Genomic DNA, 19,210 nt, shown 5'->3' with positions numbered 1-19,210 from the left:
AGAATGGCGATTTTTTATGACGTCTTTAACTTGAACTACTCATTCATCAATTAATTAACACCTGACGGAATGAAATAATCGGAAATACGGAGGTACATACATCGATGATAGAAAATATCATCCCATTTCTATACGCTACAATCTCCCATCCCCTCTCCTCCCCCCCTGCCCTCAAGTTTGCCGCTTGAGAATGTCACTAAGTTTTGTCAAATGCAGTCGTGTATAGACAATGCCTGTGGAATCGTGAAAGGATTAGCATTCAAAAGTGAAAATTCAGAAGAATAACGCGATGAAGCAATTTCTTCTAGAATAGACTGTAGTGTTCGTCATCTCCACCGCTACTTCCTTTCTTTCCTGCCGACGGTGATGGAGGTAGAGTCAATTTACTTCTACCGGCTTCGGCGAATAGTCTGCCCTGCGGTAACAGACTGGGTTTTTCGTAATTGAAGTTCAAGCTGATGTCATTCAATGTCCAGCTAGGAGACTGGCCAACGCTTGAATTGGAATCGGAGCTTGCAAGACTAGCGGTTTCTAAAAGAAATTTTTCCACTAAAAATTCGCCATATTTTTAACAATGGTTCCCAGGTCCCTCGGTAATTATCACAATGACTGGCTTTTGGGCAAAAGAAATGAAATTTACAAAAACCCAATAGCGAAGCCAGCTCATTTTTAACTTACACAATGCAAATGTTTTCATCTTCGATCACCGAAAAAACAACGAATGGAATTGATTTTTGAAAGAAATGAGTAAAAATTTTGTTGTAAATTTGCAATTTAGGAACTGGCTTCACGGCAGTGGCGGACACTGAAGGGGTAAGGGGGGGGGGGCTAGAGCCCTGCAATAATTTTGAAAGATTAAAAATCTTGCACCAAATCCCTCAAATCACGCCTACATAATATAACTGTGATATTAAACAACTATTTTATGTGAACGTAGGAATCAATTAAGTTTCTGGAGATCAAATTTTATAGTGTACCTACGTACAGGCATGCCCCGGGATGTACCTAGAAATTTCATGCCTTGAGGAAGAGCCACCTCAATGTTTCAAATAAAGTGTCCGCCACCAGCTTTGCCACCTCAAATATCCACCATTTACAGAAATCGCGAGTCAAAACAAATACCTGCGTTCGCGGCAGCCATCTTCTCCAACTGCCTTCCGTAAAAACCGTTATGGTCGAGCCGTGTGACGATATTCAACATTTGATGCTGGAAATCTGTCTTCGAAAAGTTGCTCAACTTGTCGAGCAAGCCGAGAAGATATTTGGAGAAGTTTTTGTCGAAATTCGTCACCGTCCTCTCGTAATCGTCGCTGCTTATCACCTCGTCCAGGTCCTTCGACAAAATCTGGAGAAAAAAACGGCGGCAAAAAATAAACGCAAAGACTCCGATTACAAAAAGCCATTTCCACACATTTTGCTTTCAAAAATCGTTAAGAAGTTCGGTTGATTTTCGCTTTTCACTCTACCTTGCTGGCCGCTTTCTTCTTCTGCCTGTCATACAGCAAATCCTGTCTTTCAATTTTTCCAATCTTCTCGACGCTCGGATTGTCGCTGGTTATCACAGACTGAGTGATTCTCTACAGAAAATAACCAAACTCGATGCAAATCTCATCATGAACGAACAGTTGAAAGGAAGAGGGAGGGGGGCACCCGCAAAAATTTTAAAAGAATTAAAGTCTTGCACCAAATCCCTCAAATCACACCTACATAACATAACTGTTATGTTAAATAATAACTATTTGATAGACTTCTGTACTATAGACGTACCAGCAGACGTATTAAACCTTCTTAAGTTAGTAGGATTATGTGCACGTAGGAATCCTTAAATCAAATTTTAAAAGTACACCAATACGCATGCCCTAGAATCTCCCAAGAAATCCCGTGCCTTGACGACGAGCCACTCCCTAATATTTCAGAAAGTGTCCGTCACTGTTTCAAGTGTTCTAAATTCGCATTAATTGACAAGGTGAACTATCTGAGCCAACGCGATAAGCAGATGTTGTCGTTGTGGTGTCAGCAAAGCAAAAACATTACAGAGGCACTGCTCCAGCAGCGTGACCTTACAAACGAAAATTTTTACTAGATCTGATCAGATTATCTCAAACACTCACCTGTTTTTGATTTTGCAACGATATAAAGCAGTTGGGAGAGTCTAAGCTTATCAGGCCAACTGGTCAAAGTGAGACATTTGTCTCTCCCCCCCCCTCGTTTGGTTAAAATGGACGTCAATTCCGGTGGGAGCATTACAAAAGTAGAAAGTACCTGAACGCAGTTGGTGAATGTCACGCAGATCATCATAAGCTTACTAATGGTCTGGGAAGAAATACAAATAAAAATACACACGTTAGAAACAAATAAATATATCAGCTCAATGTAATATTATATTAATTAACCAAAAATTAAAAGGGGAAAATAAGTAATTACATAATGAACTATCAACACTTGATTTTTTAAAAAATATTTGAGTGATTTTCAAAATAGCCCTAAGAACTTGGTTTTATAAAATTTACTAAAAGCGAGTGACGTTTTATGGTTATTTTAAAAACCATCTGAATGGCTCTAATATTTATAATGAGAATACGTTTCCTGCCTAGCACCTCACTGGCAACATTATCGAATGAAACAACCCACAATTTTCGACTTTTTACCATGAAATACTTAGGATTTTGTTCAAAAAATGCAAGTAAAAAACAGCGTTGACTTACGCTGACAAAACATTCACAAAACAAAGCAGGGAATTAAAAATTCTTCGAAAAAAGCTACAAAGCAGTTTAAAGCACTTTTTCTATCAACAAAATAAACCATTTCGTGTAATATGAAATTTGAGTCATTTGTAAGGTCTCGTTGCTACTGAAGGACAAATTTCTTACCTTAAGCAACTCAGGAGCAGTCAACATGCAATCTTTGAGACATTTATCGAGAAAATCATTATGATACGTCAAGACATCATCGACGTTGTTCACCTACAACATGATGAACTTATTAAGCAATTGTTTTCCTTGGGGAGAATAACACGAGAATATACTCTATGTGTAAGACGCTGGATTTTACCCAATAAATGGCTCGTCCACGGGAAACGTATGGAGGGTTCCCGCCCCCCCCGGTCCAGCGGTCCACGAGGACGAGGGGCAACAAAGGGCAACGAGAAAGGCTTAGACAGCCCGTGAACAATGTGGAAAATAATAATTGTTATTTGAAAATTTTTTCAGTAAAAGATCAAAGTTGATTGAGCCAGGTTCAGATTCAAACAAGACGCTTATCAGGCGATCGCTCGGGCTACTTGAGAACAGTGTTTGGTTATACTTTCGTATTATAATAGTTGGTAAGGAAGATCGATAATTGGGGCGGCGGGGGGGTCATGGTCGCATATGCATGTTGTAATCCGCAGTAAACAACGCTTTTCAAAGGAACTCAATACAGCATATCGTGCATGTATGAACATTAGCCACCGCAATCATGGACCTTTCTATGCCCATGTAGCAGCCAGTGCTGTAGAAGTGGGGGCGTTTGGGGAGGAGCCCTCCTTCTAGCTTTGAAATGGGTAATTTTAAAAGGGCACTATTGACAAAAAGGTCAAGAGAGCCCCCCTTTTGATAAATTTAGTTCTACAGCACTGGTAGCAGCTGTAGACAAAGTAACGAGGCAAAGAAAATCAATCATCCTTTTTCAACTCACGTTTTTCAAATTCTCCTCCAATATATGCCAGTAGGGTTCGATAACCTCGGACATCATGTAATACTCGTAGTTTTGTACGAATTGAAGCATCTTTGTCCTCAATGCAGAGCACTCCACATACCTATGATGACACGATGATCCATGAGTGCCCCATGCACGGTCAAAGTAAAGTACATCATGTGAGAGCTTACTCACCAACGGGACGCTCGAAATCTGTAATGCTTCGTCGATTTGTCGTTCAACCAAACTCTTTAAAAAGTAGAGAAATTGTTAAGAATACTCAACACGACATAAACACGTGCGTTAAGAGACAAATTTTCAATATGAGCGTTTAAGAAAGATATTACGATTTGTCTCACCTACAAAGTTGCCTCTCAACATGCTTAGCATAGAACAAATGACGAAACAGAAGTTGATACTTGGTCAATGCCTACAAAAATTTACAACGTCAATTCAAGGGAGCAAAACTCATGCTACACACATACGATATTTTCAACTCATATAGCCTAACTATAGTTACGAGTGAGGAAAAAGCCGCCATCTTGAAAGTTGGCAAAACTGACGACACTTAAGACTGATCTCTGCTTTTCCTGAATTGATATACAGTTGCAAAGTTGATAGTCTACGTATGGATTTTTAAAATATTGGATAGGATTAATTTCTTGAACTTTCTTTTAGCTTATATTTCATTTTGAGTTTTGGTGGCTAGCATCTTTCAAAATGGCGTCCTAGCCTTACCGAGTAATATCAACAGTACACAGTACTTTGACATCTAGGGGATGGGGTTCCAAATCATTGTTTCATACCTTTCGACTAAGGATCAAAGACACCGGCCATTTGACAACATAATCAAAGGAAAATGCCTCTAAACCTGAAAAAGTTCAATAAAAACCACAATGAATCGGCAACGAATATTATCCGAGGAATCCATTGTTCAAAGGGTGAAGAAAAAACCTGATATTTGAATTTCTGTGGGATCTTGGGAAAGGGAGGCTTGAAGAGCTGTGAATATGGGAATATAGAGAAATGATACGACAAACGTGATATAACAACATTGTCTTTCACAACAATGATATCGCTATTGCTACCTCTGTCATTGGCAACAGACAGGATGCGAAACAACTGCGTGATTAAATCATAGGGAAGGAGTTCAACTCTGTAATAAAAGATTGTCGTATAAAAAGTGGTGATGTTAGAGTATGATAATGACGACGATGTTCATGAAGAAGACGACAATGAAGTTGATGATACTGATGATGATTAATGATGGTGACGATGATGACGACGACGACGATGCTGATGACGATGATGCTGATGATGATGATGATGATGATGACGAAGATGATGATGATGATGATGACAAAGATGATGGTGATGATGATGATGATGATGACGACGATGACGATGATGATGATGATGAGAATGATGATAATGATGACAAAGATGATGGTGATGATGATGATGATGATGATGACGAAGATGATGGTGATGATGATGATGATGATGATGAAAAAGATGATGGTGATAATGATGATGATGATGACGACGATGACGACGAAGATGATGGTGATGACGATGATGATGATGACGAAGATGATGACGACAGTATAACAATAGCGACAACCATAATGCTTAACAACACGATGGCAAACAAAACAAATCAGTACGACAACAAGTCAATCCTGCCTGAGGTCATCTTTATATGGGTCAGCATTGGCAGCGGTTGTCCTCAGAGAAAGTTCAAGTAAGGTCTCCAAACGACTGGGAAATATATCTGGAGAAAAGGGAAACATTCATAACCACGGAATCATTATGCATCAAACAAGATAATGATCGGATGAATTTTTTATACCATCCATGTTTTTCTTCATTTCATCTTCGGCAAGATCCATAAATTGAACAAAGAAATCCCCTTGACCCATCAAAAAATATAACCGAATAGATCTAGATAAAATGAGTCAGCGTTTCAATTGAGAAATAAAGGATGTTGCACGGGTTTATGCAAACCGAGGAGACCTTTGGGAGAACTCGAGAGCAGATGAGTGCAAGCCCGAGACCAAAGATCGAAAATTGCACATGCTCGAGAGTTTACAAAGTCAGTGCAAACACGAAAAACATCTTTTATTTCTTTTACAAAATAACAATAATGCAATGATTGATTGCAAATTCTCTTTGATCAAGATAATCGGTTTGCACAGGCTAATACGAACTTAGCTACAGGACCTATAGCACGCGTTTTATTGTCGTTATTTCATAAATACCTGAGTCGACCCATAAGATCTTTTTCTTCCATTAATAAGTCCAGTAAAGTTTTACTGGCGTAGTCGTATGCTTTCTCTATTTTGTCAACATACTCTCTTTCTCGAAGAGTGTAAATGATTTCTTCAGCATCTGGACACTGGACATCTCGTCCTACAAGAAAAAAATGACAGATGTATTCTTTGTTTGAACTTTCGTTTCTCATATCAACCATGCAGTCATAAAATAAGACTGACGTACAGTTGTAGGACAATGATGAACTTCGTTGAATATCAAACATGCAGTCATTAAGTAAGACTGTGGTACAGTTGTAGGATAATGATAAACTTTGTTGAATATCAAACATGAAGTCATAAAGTAAGACTGTGGTACAGTTGTGGGATAATGATGAACTTCGTTGAATATCAAACATGCTGTCACAAAATAAGACTGAGGTACATTTGTAGGATAATGATGAGCTTCGTTTCTCATATGAACCATGCAGTCATAAAATAAGACTGAGGTACAACTGTAGGATAATGATGAGCTTCGTTGAATATCAAACATGCTGTCACAAAATAAGCCTGAGGTACAGTTGTGGGATAACGATGTACTTCGTTGAATATCAAACATGCAGCAACAGTGTAACACAAATGTTCATTTGTAGGATAATGATGTACTTTGACAAATATCAGTCATGCAGTCACAGAGTATGAGTAAGGTATAGCATTAGCTTCATGATGTACTTCCCATAATATTTGCCATGTGGTTATAAAGTAAGTGAGATTGAGGTACAGTTGCAATATGTTGGTGTTCGACGTCATGTTGCTTGCAATTGTACTTAAGTAAAGTATTCACACACCCCTGACTTGATAAAAATAAGTATAATTTCCCGTTGGTGGATTTCACATTTCTCTAGCAGGCTCACTCGCGAAACCAAACATGCAAGTTTACATGCCAACTCCACAGAAGACGTTCTTATGCCTTAAGGGATTCAATATTGATGATGACTAACCGCATTGACGTATAACGTTAAGATATTTTCCCGTACTGAGAATCTTCTGAGCGACCTGTTAATGATAGATTTGGGAATCGCGTCAAAATGTTGCTCGTTGCTGGGTTAAGATTTAAATGGTCAATATTTTTAATCAGTTTTATTTATGACAAAGAAGACAGGCGGGAAAAATCTTGTTCCCGACTTAAGTTACCGTTTCCAAGAATACGGGTATTTTATGTTGAACAATCGTGTAACGTTGACGCCAATAAGTGGATAAAATCAAGGGAAATATCACTAAAATGATTAATGATTACAAAATAAAGACACTCCACCAATTTCAGGAAAATCTCTCAAAGGATATGCGTCATTATACTCTTCGGTCAATTTTTCTTTTTGAAATGCTTCTTGCTCTGCCACGAAAAACTGCAGAGAAAATACACGATTGACGAGAAAATACTTGAATGACAAGTAAAAATACTTGAACGACTAGAGAAAATACTTGAATGACAAGACAAATACTTGAATGACAAGAGAAAATACTTGAATGACAAGTAAAAATACTTGAACGACTAGAGAAAATACTTGAATGACAAGACAAATACTTGAATGACAAGAGAAAATACTTGAATGACAAGTAAAAATACTTGAACGACTAGAGAAAATACTTGAATGACAAGACAAATACTTGAATGACAAGAGAAAATACTTGAATGACAAGTAAAAATTCTTGAACGACAAAAGAATACACTTAAATAGTCAGTGAAAATATCTGACAAAATATACGTGATATTTAACCTCGAGATATGGATCCGTGACAATTCCCTTGTACATCCACTGTTCTAACATGTCAAAATATGGTACACAAGCCTGTTAAAGAAGCAAATTGTTAGCAAGGACCACATCTACCAAACATCGCCAATAAAATGTTTCATGTTTGTAAATGTAGATCGTCCAGGTTGGTGTAGTCCTGAGAAGGACTGTTTTTGTTGTTGTTGACTAACGTTTTGACAACCTTAGCGGTAGTCATCTTCATTGTCAAATGAGGAGTAAACGTCAGGTTAGCCGTATTTGTTATCTGGTTCTTACGTCATTGTATTGTGTGTACAGGAAATGTGTATTGTCATTGTGAATTAGTGTGAAGTGAAATGTTTTTAGTTGTGAAGTGTGATTTAGGTGTGATGTTTTTAGCTGTAATGTGTGGGTGTCAATTGTGTACTGTCATTGTATTGTGTATTGTCATTGTATTGTGTATTGTCGGGTAAACTGGCAGGAACTTAAACATAAGACTTACTGAACACAAACGAGTGCTCTGAAGATGACTACCGCTAAGGTTGTCGAAACTTCAGTCAACAACAACAAAAACAGTCCTTCTCAGGACTATACCAACCTGGACGATCTACATTTACAAACATGTAACGATACTCCCGGGTTCAAACCATTTACTTTAATAAAATGTTTACCGCTTGTGTAAGGTAGAGACATAGATCTTGTGAGGTCGAGTCTCTGACAAAAATAAGCATATAAATTCATTAAATCGACGATTATATATAGCTATGAAAGCATCACAATACATTGGTAACATTACCCAGTCATGTTTGTGGTTCTTTCATGTAACAACGTCAACACTGACCCACCCTTACACTGCGCCTGACAATAAAACACTACGTTACATTACGTTAAAATATAATGTTAACAATGTCCTCGCAGTTATAATGTGTATTGTACACTCATTGTACATACAATGTCCACCTTCATAGTCAATGTACTTACAATGTTCACCTCCCTAGCCATTGTACATACAATGTTCACCTTCATAGTCATTGTACTTACAATGTCTACCTCCCTAGTCATTGTACATACAATGTCCACATCCCTAGTCATGGTATTTACAATGTCCACCTTCCAAGTCATGGTATTTACAATGTTCACCTTCCAAGTCATGGTATTTACAATGTTCACCTTCCAAGTCATGGTATTTGCAATGTTCACCTTCCAAGTCATGGTATTTACAATGTTCACCTTCCATGTCATGGTATTTACAATGTCCACCTTCCAAGTCATGGTATTTACAATGTCTACCTTCCAAGTCATGGTATTTACAATGTCTACCTTCCATGTCATGGTATTTACAATGTTCACCTTCCAAGTCATGGTATTTACAATGTCCACCTTCCAAGTCATGGTATTTACAATGTCTACCTTCCATGTCATGGTATTTACAATGTTCACCTTCCAAGTCATGGTATTTACAATGTCCACCTTCCAAGTCATGGTATTTACAATGTTCACCTTCCAAGTCATGGTATTTACAATGTCCACCTTCCAAGTCATGGTATTTACAATGTTCACCTTCCATGTCATGGTATTTACAATGTTCACCTTCCATGTCATGGTATTTACAATGTCCACCTTCCAAGTCATGGTACATACAATGTTAACCTTCCAAGTCATGGTATTTACAATGTCCACCTTCCATGTCATGGTATTTACAATGTTCACCTTCCAAGTCATGGTATTTACAATGTTCACCTTCCAAGTCATGGTATTTACAATGTCCACCTTCCAAATCATGGTACATACAATGTTAACCTTCCAAGTCATGGTATTTACAATGTCCACCTTCCAAGTCATGGTATTTACAATGTTCACCTTCCATGTCATGGTATTTACAATGTTCACCTTCCAAGTCATGGTATTTACAATGTCCACCTTCCAAGTCATGGTATTTACAATGTCTACCTTCCATGTCATGGTATTTACAATGTTCACCTTCCAAGTCATGGTATTTACAATGTCCACCTTCCAAGTCATGGTATTTACAATGTTCACCTTCCAAGTCATGGTATTTACAATGTCCACCTTCCAAGTCATGGAACATACAATGTTAACCTTCCAAGTCATGGTATTTACAATGTCCACCTTCCATGTCATGGTATTTACAATGTTCACCTTCCAAGTCATGGTATTTACAATGTTCACCTTCCAAGTCATGGTATTTACAATGTCCACCTTCCAAGTCATGGTACATACAATGTTAACCTTCCAAGTCATGGTATTTACAATGTCCACCTTCCAAGTCATGGTATTTACAATGTTCACCTTCCATGTCATGGTATTTACAATGTTAACCTTCCAAGTCATGGTATTTACAATGTCCACCTTCCATGTCATGGTATTTACAATGTTCACCTTCCAAGTCATGGTATTTACAATGTCCACCTTCCAAGTCATGGTATTTACAATGTCCACCTTCCATGTCATGGTATTTACAATGTCCACCTTCCATGTCATGGTATTTACAATGTCCACCTTCCATGTCATGGTATTTACAATGTCCACCTCCCTAGTCATGGTATTTACAATGTTCACCTTCCATGTCATGGTATTTACAATGTTAACCTTCCAAGTCATGGTATTTATAATGTCCACCTTCCATGTCATGGTATTTACAATGTTCACCTTCCATGTCATGGTATTTACAATGTTAACCTTCCAAGTCATGGTATTTACAATGTCCACCTTCCAAGTCATGGTATTTACAATGTTCACCTTCCATGTCATGGTATTTACAATGTTCACCTTCCATGTCATGGTATTTACAATGTCCACCTTCCAAGTCATGGTACATACAATGTTAACCTTCCAAGTCATGGTATTTACAATGTCCACCTTCCAAGTCATGGTATTTACAATGTCCACCTTCCATGTCATGGTATTTACAATGTCCACCTTCCATGTCATGGTATTTACAATGTCCACCTTCCATGTCATGGTATTTACAATGTCCACCTTCCATGTCATGGTATTTACAATGTCCACCTTCCATGTCATGGTATTTACAATGACATCCCTAGTCCCCAGTCATGGTATTTACAATAAGTAGCATTACAATTACAGTACATTTTCTATAGCTTCCGCTATGGACGAGAGAACTTCCATGCGACGCAAACATGGCTGAATATTAAACCAGAGATTCTGTAAAGACAGTTGACCCTTAAAACACACACAAAAAAATAAATGAATGTTTTTGAAACATCTCTGAGAATTTACACCCTTTATACCTGATGAAATTCGTGTTCCAGTTGAGAGACGAAGATGAAATATTCCTACAGATAACAGAGAAACGTGTAACAGCTTATTCACATAAATCATGTCTGCATAAAATATTCCATTTTCTGGGACCAAAAGACCAATGAAAATATATTTTGGAACGAAAACGCCTCGTGGGAGTTTTCGCTTATCCAATACAAATGAAACCAATACAATGATATCAATCACAGTGACAGAGCTAGAGAAGGGAACAGAGAGCCAGCCCCCCTGGCAGAATTCTTGGACCCACTAAAATATTATGTTTTACTTACATTACAATGTTTAAACAGTTGTGGCTCCCCTTCCCTTTTATTCCCCACTCCACTGACGGAGAATCCTGGCTACTCCACTGATATATCTCTACTATTAAATTCAATAGATGCAGGAAAGACTAAGAAGAACTGCAAAGATGACTTTGCCTTACAAAGTTCTTACTTTCTGAGTGCTGAGACTGCTGTCTGACATTGCACATGTACAAAACTGAAGCTTGGAAATTAAATAATTTTTTTAGCACTTTTAACCAATTTTTTCTGCCCACCTCAAAGAGTGCTGAGACTGCTGTCTGACATTGTGCATGTACAAAACTGAATCTTGGAAATTGTTTAATTTTTTAGGCACTTTTAACCAATTTTTTTTCTGCCAACCTCGAATATTTTCAGGGCCCAATGATCCCACGGTCAGCTATATTATGCAGTCCTGACATACATGTTCATACATGTCGTGTCCCAAGTGCAGGAGTTCCCATTGTAGTTTCGTGATAGCCGAGAGGCCACACAGAATTATAAACTGTTATCTCTCTGTAACCTCCCTCTACTCTCACCTTCATTATCACTCTCATGGCTGCACTGACAGCGTGGTTCACAAGTCCAGACAAAAACCCAGATTTATCTAGACAAACATGAGCAAGCATTTTACACGACGATAAAATATCGGCAAGAGCGAGATTCGGATCATTTACCTTCAATAAAACGACATAGCAGAGAGTAATGAGAGCAAAGAGGTAGAATTTGTTGCACTAAATCTTGAAGGGATGTATCTGAAACAAATTTATAAACAAACTATAAATGATATATGTAAATACAGTCTACGATGCAGGAGAAAGAAACTCGAAGACAGAGATTATCCAAACAATGCACTAGATGTCAAATAGATCAAATTTGATTATAGCTAATAAGCTATCTGTCTGAAGTCTGTACCATACTTTAATATTCCTTACATAAATACTCGACGGAATCTTCTCTAATCTTACCTTACATTAATAATCCCTTTCTATATAATACCCATCTTTATCATCCCTAACGTAAACCTTAATAATCCCTTCCTATACATTACTCATCTTCATCATCCCTAACGTAAGCCTTAATAATCCCTTCCTATACATTACCCATCTTCATCATCCCTAACGTAAACCTTAATAATCCCTTCCCACAGATTACTTATGTTTATCATCTCTTACTTAAACCTTAAACATCCTTTCAGATATCATCCCTTATCCTTAATAATTCCTTCCGATACAATATCCATCTTCATCATCCCTTACCTAAAGTAGGATCAATGCTAAACTCTGGTGGCTCCAATCCTTCGATGGATTGGCTCTTTAGGTGAATATATTTTCCTTCGACACCCTAAACATCCTCAAAATAATTATTTGAGAACAAAGGTGCAAGTCAGAGCTCGCGAAGAAGTAACGTACAGTCATGAGAAATAGCAGATCTTCAATAACGGCAATTTCTTGCATTTTCAGAGGAAGAACACGGACAGGTACGGCCTAAAACGGAAAAAAGAATAACAATAAGAACAAAAAGAATAAATCGACGGGAAACTGTGATCAGGATGATACTATGGAAAATTATACGTCATAAGGACAACGCATTGAAAAAGTATTAACCGAATGAATTAAATCGACAGTCAAAAATATAATGTACGTAAATAGCGCTAAATTTCATAGTAAATAACTTTTATAAAAACAACTGGTAAACTAAAAACGTTGTTTTCGTGAGCGTGCATTTTCTCTTAAATAAAGACCATGATTCTATGTATCAACAACTCGAGGTATCAACAAAACAGCTTTGCAAATAGCTACTTCGGCAAAAACTTGAAGACTGCAAGTCTTTTTTCAACAACAAACTCGTGTGAGATGAGCAAAATTAGTTACACATTAATCTGACATTTCAGAGTGTATCAAAACGTAGGTATTTACATACAGGAGAAGGGACTTCAAAGGATTTTACAAAATCTCCCGTGAGATATGGTCGACTCGACAGCCAATCAGGCAGATTGGGAAGGCCAGCCATGGCTAGAAACACGGTAAAATTTTATCAGCCATACAAAGTAAATGTTACATGTCATTGTGTGTATGGAGCAGTACATAGCTACCTTTCCTCGCTTGTTTTTCCCGAAGATTTCTCAATGTAGCTTCAGCAGCTGGAGATGCGGATGGTCCAGTGATGGACGCCAATTGCGTACGGAACTACGAAAAAAGGATGAATGAAAAAAAGTAATAACGCGACAAAAAAAGATGTCTTCGAAGAATCAAACACTACATGCGTTGGTAACCTCATCAAGTTCCTTGGCAGTCATTTGTCCAGAATACTTCTCGAGATTCTGTAATGTTTCGTCCATGTTGGATGACGATGGCTTGCTCGTTTGAAATCTCTTGTGACCACGTTCATTGGCATTTCGCTCCAGGTATTCTACCATCTGGCAAATGTTTTAAATAACGGATGTAATCATTTGAAAGCTACCACAAACATTCACACGAAAAAAGTAGTTTGATACGCTTTGTTCAACACCAGCGTGTTTCAGCCCTTTTGCTACATTTTAAAGTGCACCTCACTGGAAAATTTTTATCGGCGTTATTAAAACTAGGTGTGATTTCTACCGAATCAAAAGAAGTTTTTAATTTGGTCAAATCGTTCCATGTTTGTGGCGGTTTGAAGTGGGCGAAAATGTCCTTTTCGATGGACCTTGTCCGTCGTTAGAATTGACTGAAAAGAATTATATTTGTGACGTTATTGAAGGGATTTGTCGATGCAAGATGTAGATGCTAACTACTTTCGACGATACTAGACGAGACTTCATACAACGGCAGACAAGGTCCATCGAAAGCCAACTTTAAACCACCATAGCAAGAGGACGATTTGATCAAATTGAACATTTTTATCACCCATAAGTTACAACTCGCACCTAGTGTAGTTTTAATGACGCAAACGACAACTTTCAAACAAATTTGTTTTCATGCAAACGATATCATGAGCCCATGTAAATTTTCGCCGGAGCAAGTATTCAAACATTGAATAGTGAAGCTGGATTAAGATACTGACACTGGGATCTTCAGAAATTCTTGAGAGTAAAAAGACCAACGGATCCAGCTCACGAATACTGCAATAAGAACACAAGTACGTGCAAGTGGTTGCTATGACAGCAATGGATGGAAAATTTCTGAGAATATGAATAATTTCTGAGATCAAAAACAATTTTCCTAGAGCTGAAAGAAATTGTCTATACGTACTAACTACGTGGATGAGTGATGCTAAGAACGATGTACATTTGACATTTACCTGGAGGAAAATGGGAGAGTGATTCTGAGATAGAGGAAAGAAAGAAGACAAACGGAGTGAGATGGCGCTAGAGTGAGATGGTGCTAGAGTGAGATGGTGCTAGAGTGAGATGGTGCTAGATTGAAATGGTGCTAGAGTGAGATGGTGCTAGAGTGAGATGGTGCTAGAGTGAGATGGTGCTAGAGTGAGATGGTGCTAGAGTGAGATGGTGCAAGAGTGAGATGGTGCTAGAGTGAGATGGTGCTAGATTGAAATGGTGCTAGAGTGAGATGGTGCTAGAGTGAGATGGTGCTAGAGTGAGATGGTGCTAGGTGAAATGGTGCTAGAGTGAGATGGTGCTAGAGTGAGATGGTGCTAGAGTGAGATGGTGCTAGATGAAATGGTGCTAGAGTGAGATGGTGCTAGAGTGAGATGGTGCTAGAGTGAGATGGTGCTAGATGAGATGGTGCTAGAAATGGTGCTAGAGTGAGATGGTGCTAGAGTGAGATGGTGCAAGAGTGAGATGGTGCTAGAGTGAGATGGTGCTAGATGAAATGGTGCTAGAGTGAGATGGTGCTAGAGTGAGATGGTGCTAGATTAAAATGGTGCTAGAGTGAGATTGTGCTAGAGTGAGATGGTGCTAGAGTGAGATGGTGCTAAAGTGAGATGGTGCTAGAGTGAGATGGTGCAAGAGTGAGATGGTGCTAGATGAAATGGTGCTAGAGTGAGATGGTGCTAGAGTGAGATGGTGCTAGATTAAAATGGTGCTAGAGTGAGATGGTGCTAGAGTGAGATGGTGCTAGAGTGAGATGGTGCTAAATTAAAATGGTGCTAGATTAAAATGGTGCTAGAGTGAGATGGTGATAGAGTGAGATGGTGCTAGATTAAAATGGTGCTAGAGTGAGATGGTGCTAGATTAAAATGGTGCTAGATTAAAATGGTGCTAGAGTGAGATGGTGCTAGATTAAAATGGTGCTAGAGTGAGATGATGCTAGAGTGAGATGGTGCTAGATTAATGGTGCTAGAGTGAGATGGTGCTAGATTAAAATGGTGCTAGAGTGAGATGGTGCTAGAGTGAGATGGTGCTAGAGTGAGATGGTGCTAGATTAAAATGGTGCTAGATGAGATGGTGCTAGAGTGAGATGGTGCTAGAGTGAGATGGTGCTAGAGTGAGATGGTGCTAGATTAAAATGGTGCTAGATTGAGATGGTGCTAGAGTGAGATGGTGCTAGAGTGAAATGGTGCTAGAGTAAGAATGTGCTAGAGTGAGATGGTGCTAGATTAAAATGGTGCTAGAGTGAGATGGTGCTAGAGTGAGATGGTGCAAGAGTGAGTTGGTGCTAGAGTGAGATGGTGCTAGATGAAATGGTGCTAGAGTGAGATGGTGCTAGAGTGAGATGGTGCTAGATTAAAATGGTGCTAGAGTGAGATTGTGCTAGAGTGAGATGGTGCTAGAGTGAGATGGTGCTAGAGTGAGATGGTGCTAGAGTGAGATGGTGCTAGAGTGAAATGGTGCTAGAGTGAGATGGTGCTAGAGTGAGATGGTGCTAGAGTGAGATGGTGCTAGATTAAAATGGTGCTAGAGTGAGATGGTGCTAGATTAATGGTGCTAGAGTGAGATGGTGCTAGATTAAAATGGTGCTAGAGTGAGATGGTGCTAGAGTGAGATGGTGCTAGATTAAAATGGTGCTAGAGTGAGATGGTGCTAGAGTGAGATGGTGCTAGAGTGAGATGGTGCTAGATTAAAATGGTGCTAGAGTGAGATGGTGCTAGATGAAATGGTGCTAGAGTGAGATGGTGCTAGAGTGAGATGGTGCTAGATTAAAATGGTGCTAGATTGAGATGGTGCTAGAGTGAGATGGTGCTAGAGTGAAATGGTGCTAGAGTGAGATGGTGCTAGATTAAAATGGTGCTAGATGAGATGGTGCTAGAGTGAGATGGTGCTAGAGTGAAATGGTGCTAGAGTAAGATGGTGCTAGAGTGAGATGGTGCTAGATTAAAATGGTGCTAGAGTGAGATGGTGCTAGATTAAAATGGTGCTAGAGTGAGATGGTGCTAGAGTGAGATGGTGCTAGAGTGAAATGGTGCTAGAGTGAAATGGTGCTAGAGTGAGATGGTGCTAGAGTGAGATGGTGCTAGAGTGAGATGGTGCTAGAGTGAAATGGTGCTAGAGTGAAATGGTGCTAGAGTGAGATGGTGCTAGAGTGAGATGGTGCTAGAGTGAGATGATGCTAGAGTGAAATGGTGCTAGAGTGAGATGGTGCTAGAGTGAAATGGTGCTAGAGTGAAATGGTGCTAGAGTGAGATGGTGCTAGAATGCAAATAAGTCATTCCCCTCTGTTACAACCAATTTCGAACATTTAGATTGAATAAAAGGCATGGAAAGAAAGTGCGGTTGTTTTTAATGGAATCACTCACTTCTTTGACTTGATGAAGTCATATTTTTGTATAAATTCTCTGGGATATGGACTTGTCTCTGTAATCTTTTTCTTGGCTGTGTGAGCAGAAACCTGTAAAACATGAAGAAACTAAGCAGAACATGAATAAAGCAACTAATTGCTGACTTTGATTGACATTCCACATGGCCATGCTGGAAGTCTAGCTGCACAAACAGACATTCTATCAATGCTGTTGCAATTTGAAATCCTGGAGAATTGATTGCATGAAAATAATTAGTTCCAAATGCCACTGAATGGCAAGTTTCGGCCGAAGGACCGCACATGGTATGCCAGAAGCTGTGTAACCATAAATGCAACCTTTTTACTAGATTTTGTCAGACAAGCTTAGACTCTATCACTCACTTTACATAGTTGCAAATTTTAGAACAGGGGGGAGTGTTTAAGCTTATCCAACCTAATCTCGTAAAACACTTGTAAATATGATCATGATATTTCTTAAAATCACAACCTGGGTGGTAACATAAGGTGTCATATTCTTGGTGAGGACATCAGTGTACACCTCCGGACCATCACCCCCAGAAACTCTAAATGTGGCAAACATATGCAAGTTAAAGAAATATCTAAATATATTTAATATTGGTACTGTAATAATTTACATTGTCAATTGTGTAATAGTAAATAGATGACTTGTCTTGCTTACGTTTTGTTGGCAGGTCGATTAATCCAACAAAACAAAGCATTGTTGCAAGTGTTGTATAATCATATGACCATATCTGCCAATCAGCAAAATGTAGACAAGGCAAGCCATCTATTCATATCTTAGAACTTTAAAAGTTGAAATACTTGCCCAAGTAACTTTAGAAGCTCTGAAACACGATAGTGAACCTCAAATTCTCCCATGGTTTTCAAAACTAAGCAGTGATTATTTCAAAAACATCTTTAAACACGAAATAAATTTTAAAATTCGCTCGTCCATCATTTCGCCGCCATTGCTATGAATTTATTAACATATTAAAATGAAGCTTCCGTTTGCAAATCGTTAGATTCACATGGTGTTTTGATCAGTTTGGAACATTTGTTTTGAAATTAGTGGTTCAATCTATGAGCACCAAAACATTTTGAGGGAGAAAGTCGGACTGGCTGGTCGATCAGTGCTTTAAATAAAAGGCACTTTTTTGGTTTATTGAACAGAAAGGAATGCTAAAGAATGAAAAAGAAAGACGTGATGAAAAATGTTATTCTCTTTTTTATCATCTTTCATAACTAAGGCACAGTATATATCAACCAATCAGAGGCCTGAGCATGAGAATTAACCATGAAACTAACCAATGAAAATTTATGAATTTAGCCACACCAAATGATTTTAGCTGTCATCCTGTCAATCATAATACGGAAAACAGTAAACTTCAGTCAGCCTCTGAGCCACAAGAATACAATGGGTAAGTTTGCGAAATTTGAATAGATATTTCGAAAAAATACTTTAAATGTCAGTAAATTTGACGTTAGAGAGTTTATTTTATGAACGTGGTTAGTTATTATGTAGAAAACATCTTTCTTGGTCTTTTTATCTATCGAATTTGGCGTCTAGCTGCGTTTTTTTGTGAGGAGTTTTTGCCTTCTTACGTGGACGTGAAGTATTGAACTCGGACTTGAACGTTACAAAAACGATGATTTCGCTAGGTTTCAATGGCTTTTATTTAATAGTACTTTAGTCTATTACAAATTGTTCAGTTTTTGAACGCTTCGAAGCAAAAATTTGTTAAACAATTTATTCATTTCAACTTGAATTTGCAAATTATTATTTTCTGGCTCAACCACAAGCTGAAACGAGCAACTTTACTTCAAACTTTAACACAAAGCAAGAAAGAATTTATGGCGATAGTTACAGATTGGCAAAATGAGAAACATGCAGAACCAGCTGTAATACTTCTACTGACTTTTTTGTCAAATTCTGTTAAATTATAGCTTAACAAACAGAGAAAAGTAAGTATACAAAACAATAGTGGAAACATCAATTGTGATAGTGACGTATTTTGAATTAATGGCCCAGAATCCTATGTTCTCCCTTTGTTATAAAAAGGGATATGATGTCATTGGCCTTTCGTCATTTGCGATTGACTTGCTCTGCGCGTAACTTCGTACTACTCAAAAAAGCGAAAATTCCTTTGTCGGTGAACAAAAGTAATTTGAAATGGATGTTGCTCAGTCAAACAACATGGTTCCTGTCGAAAAAACTTCAAACGACAACGTTGAACAAGTTGTGGCAACTTGCG

General features: G+C 38.4%; 1 protein-coding gene across 1 annotated transcript; it reads right to left on the bottom strand.

The window, feature by feature from the left end:
* Positions 1-50: 50 nt before the first annotated feature.
* Positions 51-17,952, bottom strand: LOC124444019 (gamma-tubulin complex component 2-like). Its single transcript, XM_046994585.1, has 33 exons — positions 17,785-17,952; positions 17,446-17,521; positions 16,957-17,048; positions 14,323-14,380; positions 13,556-13,699; positions 13,376-13,469; positions 13,204-13,295; positions 12,693-12,767; positions 12,540-12,624; positions 11,958-12,035; positions 11,820-11,887; positions 10,972-11,016; positions 10,811-10,903; positions 8,496-8,557; positions 8,371-8,413; positions 7,706-7,777; positions 7,272-7,333; positions 7,122-7,179; positions 6,929-6,983; positions 5,937-6,087; positions 5,528-5,619; positions 5,362-5,449; positions 4,764-4,831; positions 4,630-4,677; positions 4,482-4,546; positions 4,035-4,105; positions 3,871-3,924; positions 3,676-3,796; positions 2,871-2,963; positions 2,263-2,313; positions 1,467-1,577; positions 1,123-1,345; positions 51-531 (listed from the first exon to the last, which is right to left on the bottom strand). Exons 1-33 carry the CDS (start codon positions 17,835-17,837, stop codon positions 305-307), a joined length of 2,868 nt encoding a protein of 955 aa, XP_046850541.1. The 5' UTR covers positions 17,838-17,952; the 3' UTR covers positions 51-304.
* Between the last annotated feature and the right edge of the window lie 1,258 nt (positions 17,953-19,210).

This window comes from Xenia sp. Carnegie-2017, unplaced genomic scaffold (genome assembly GCF_021976095.1).
Source record: "Xenia sp. Carnegie-2017 unplaced genomic scaffold, XeniaSp_v1 HiC_scaffold_21, whole genome shotgun sequence".
NCBI lineage: Eukaryota > Metazoa > Cnidaria > Anthozoa > Malacalcyonacea > Xeniidae > Xenia > Xenia sp. Carnegie-2017.
Note: the sequence above shows the minus strand (reverse complement) of the source record. Positions and strands in the feature narration are given on the sequence as shown.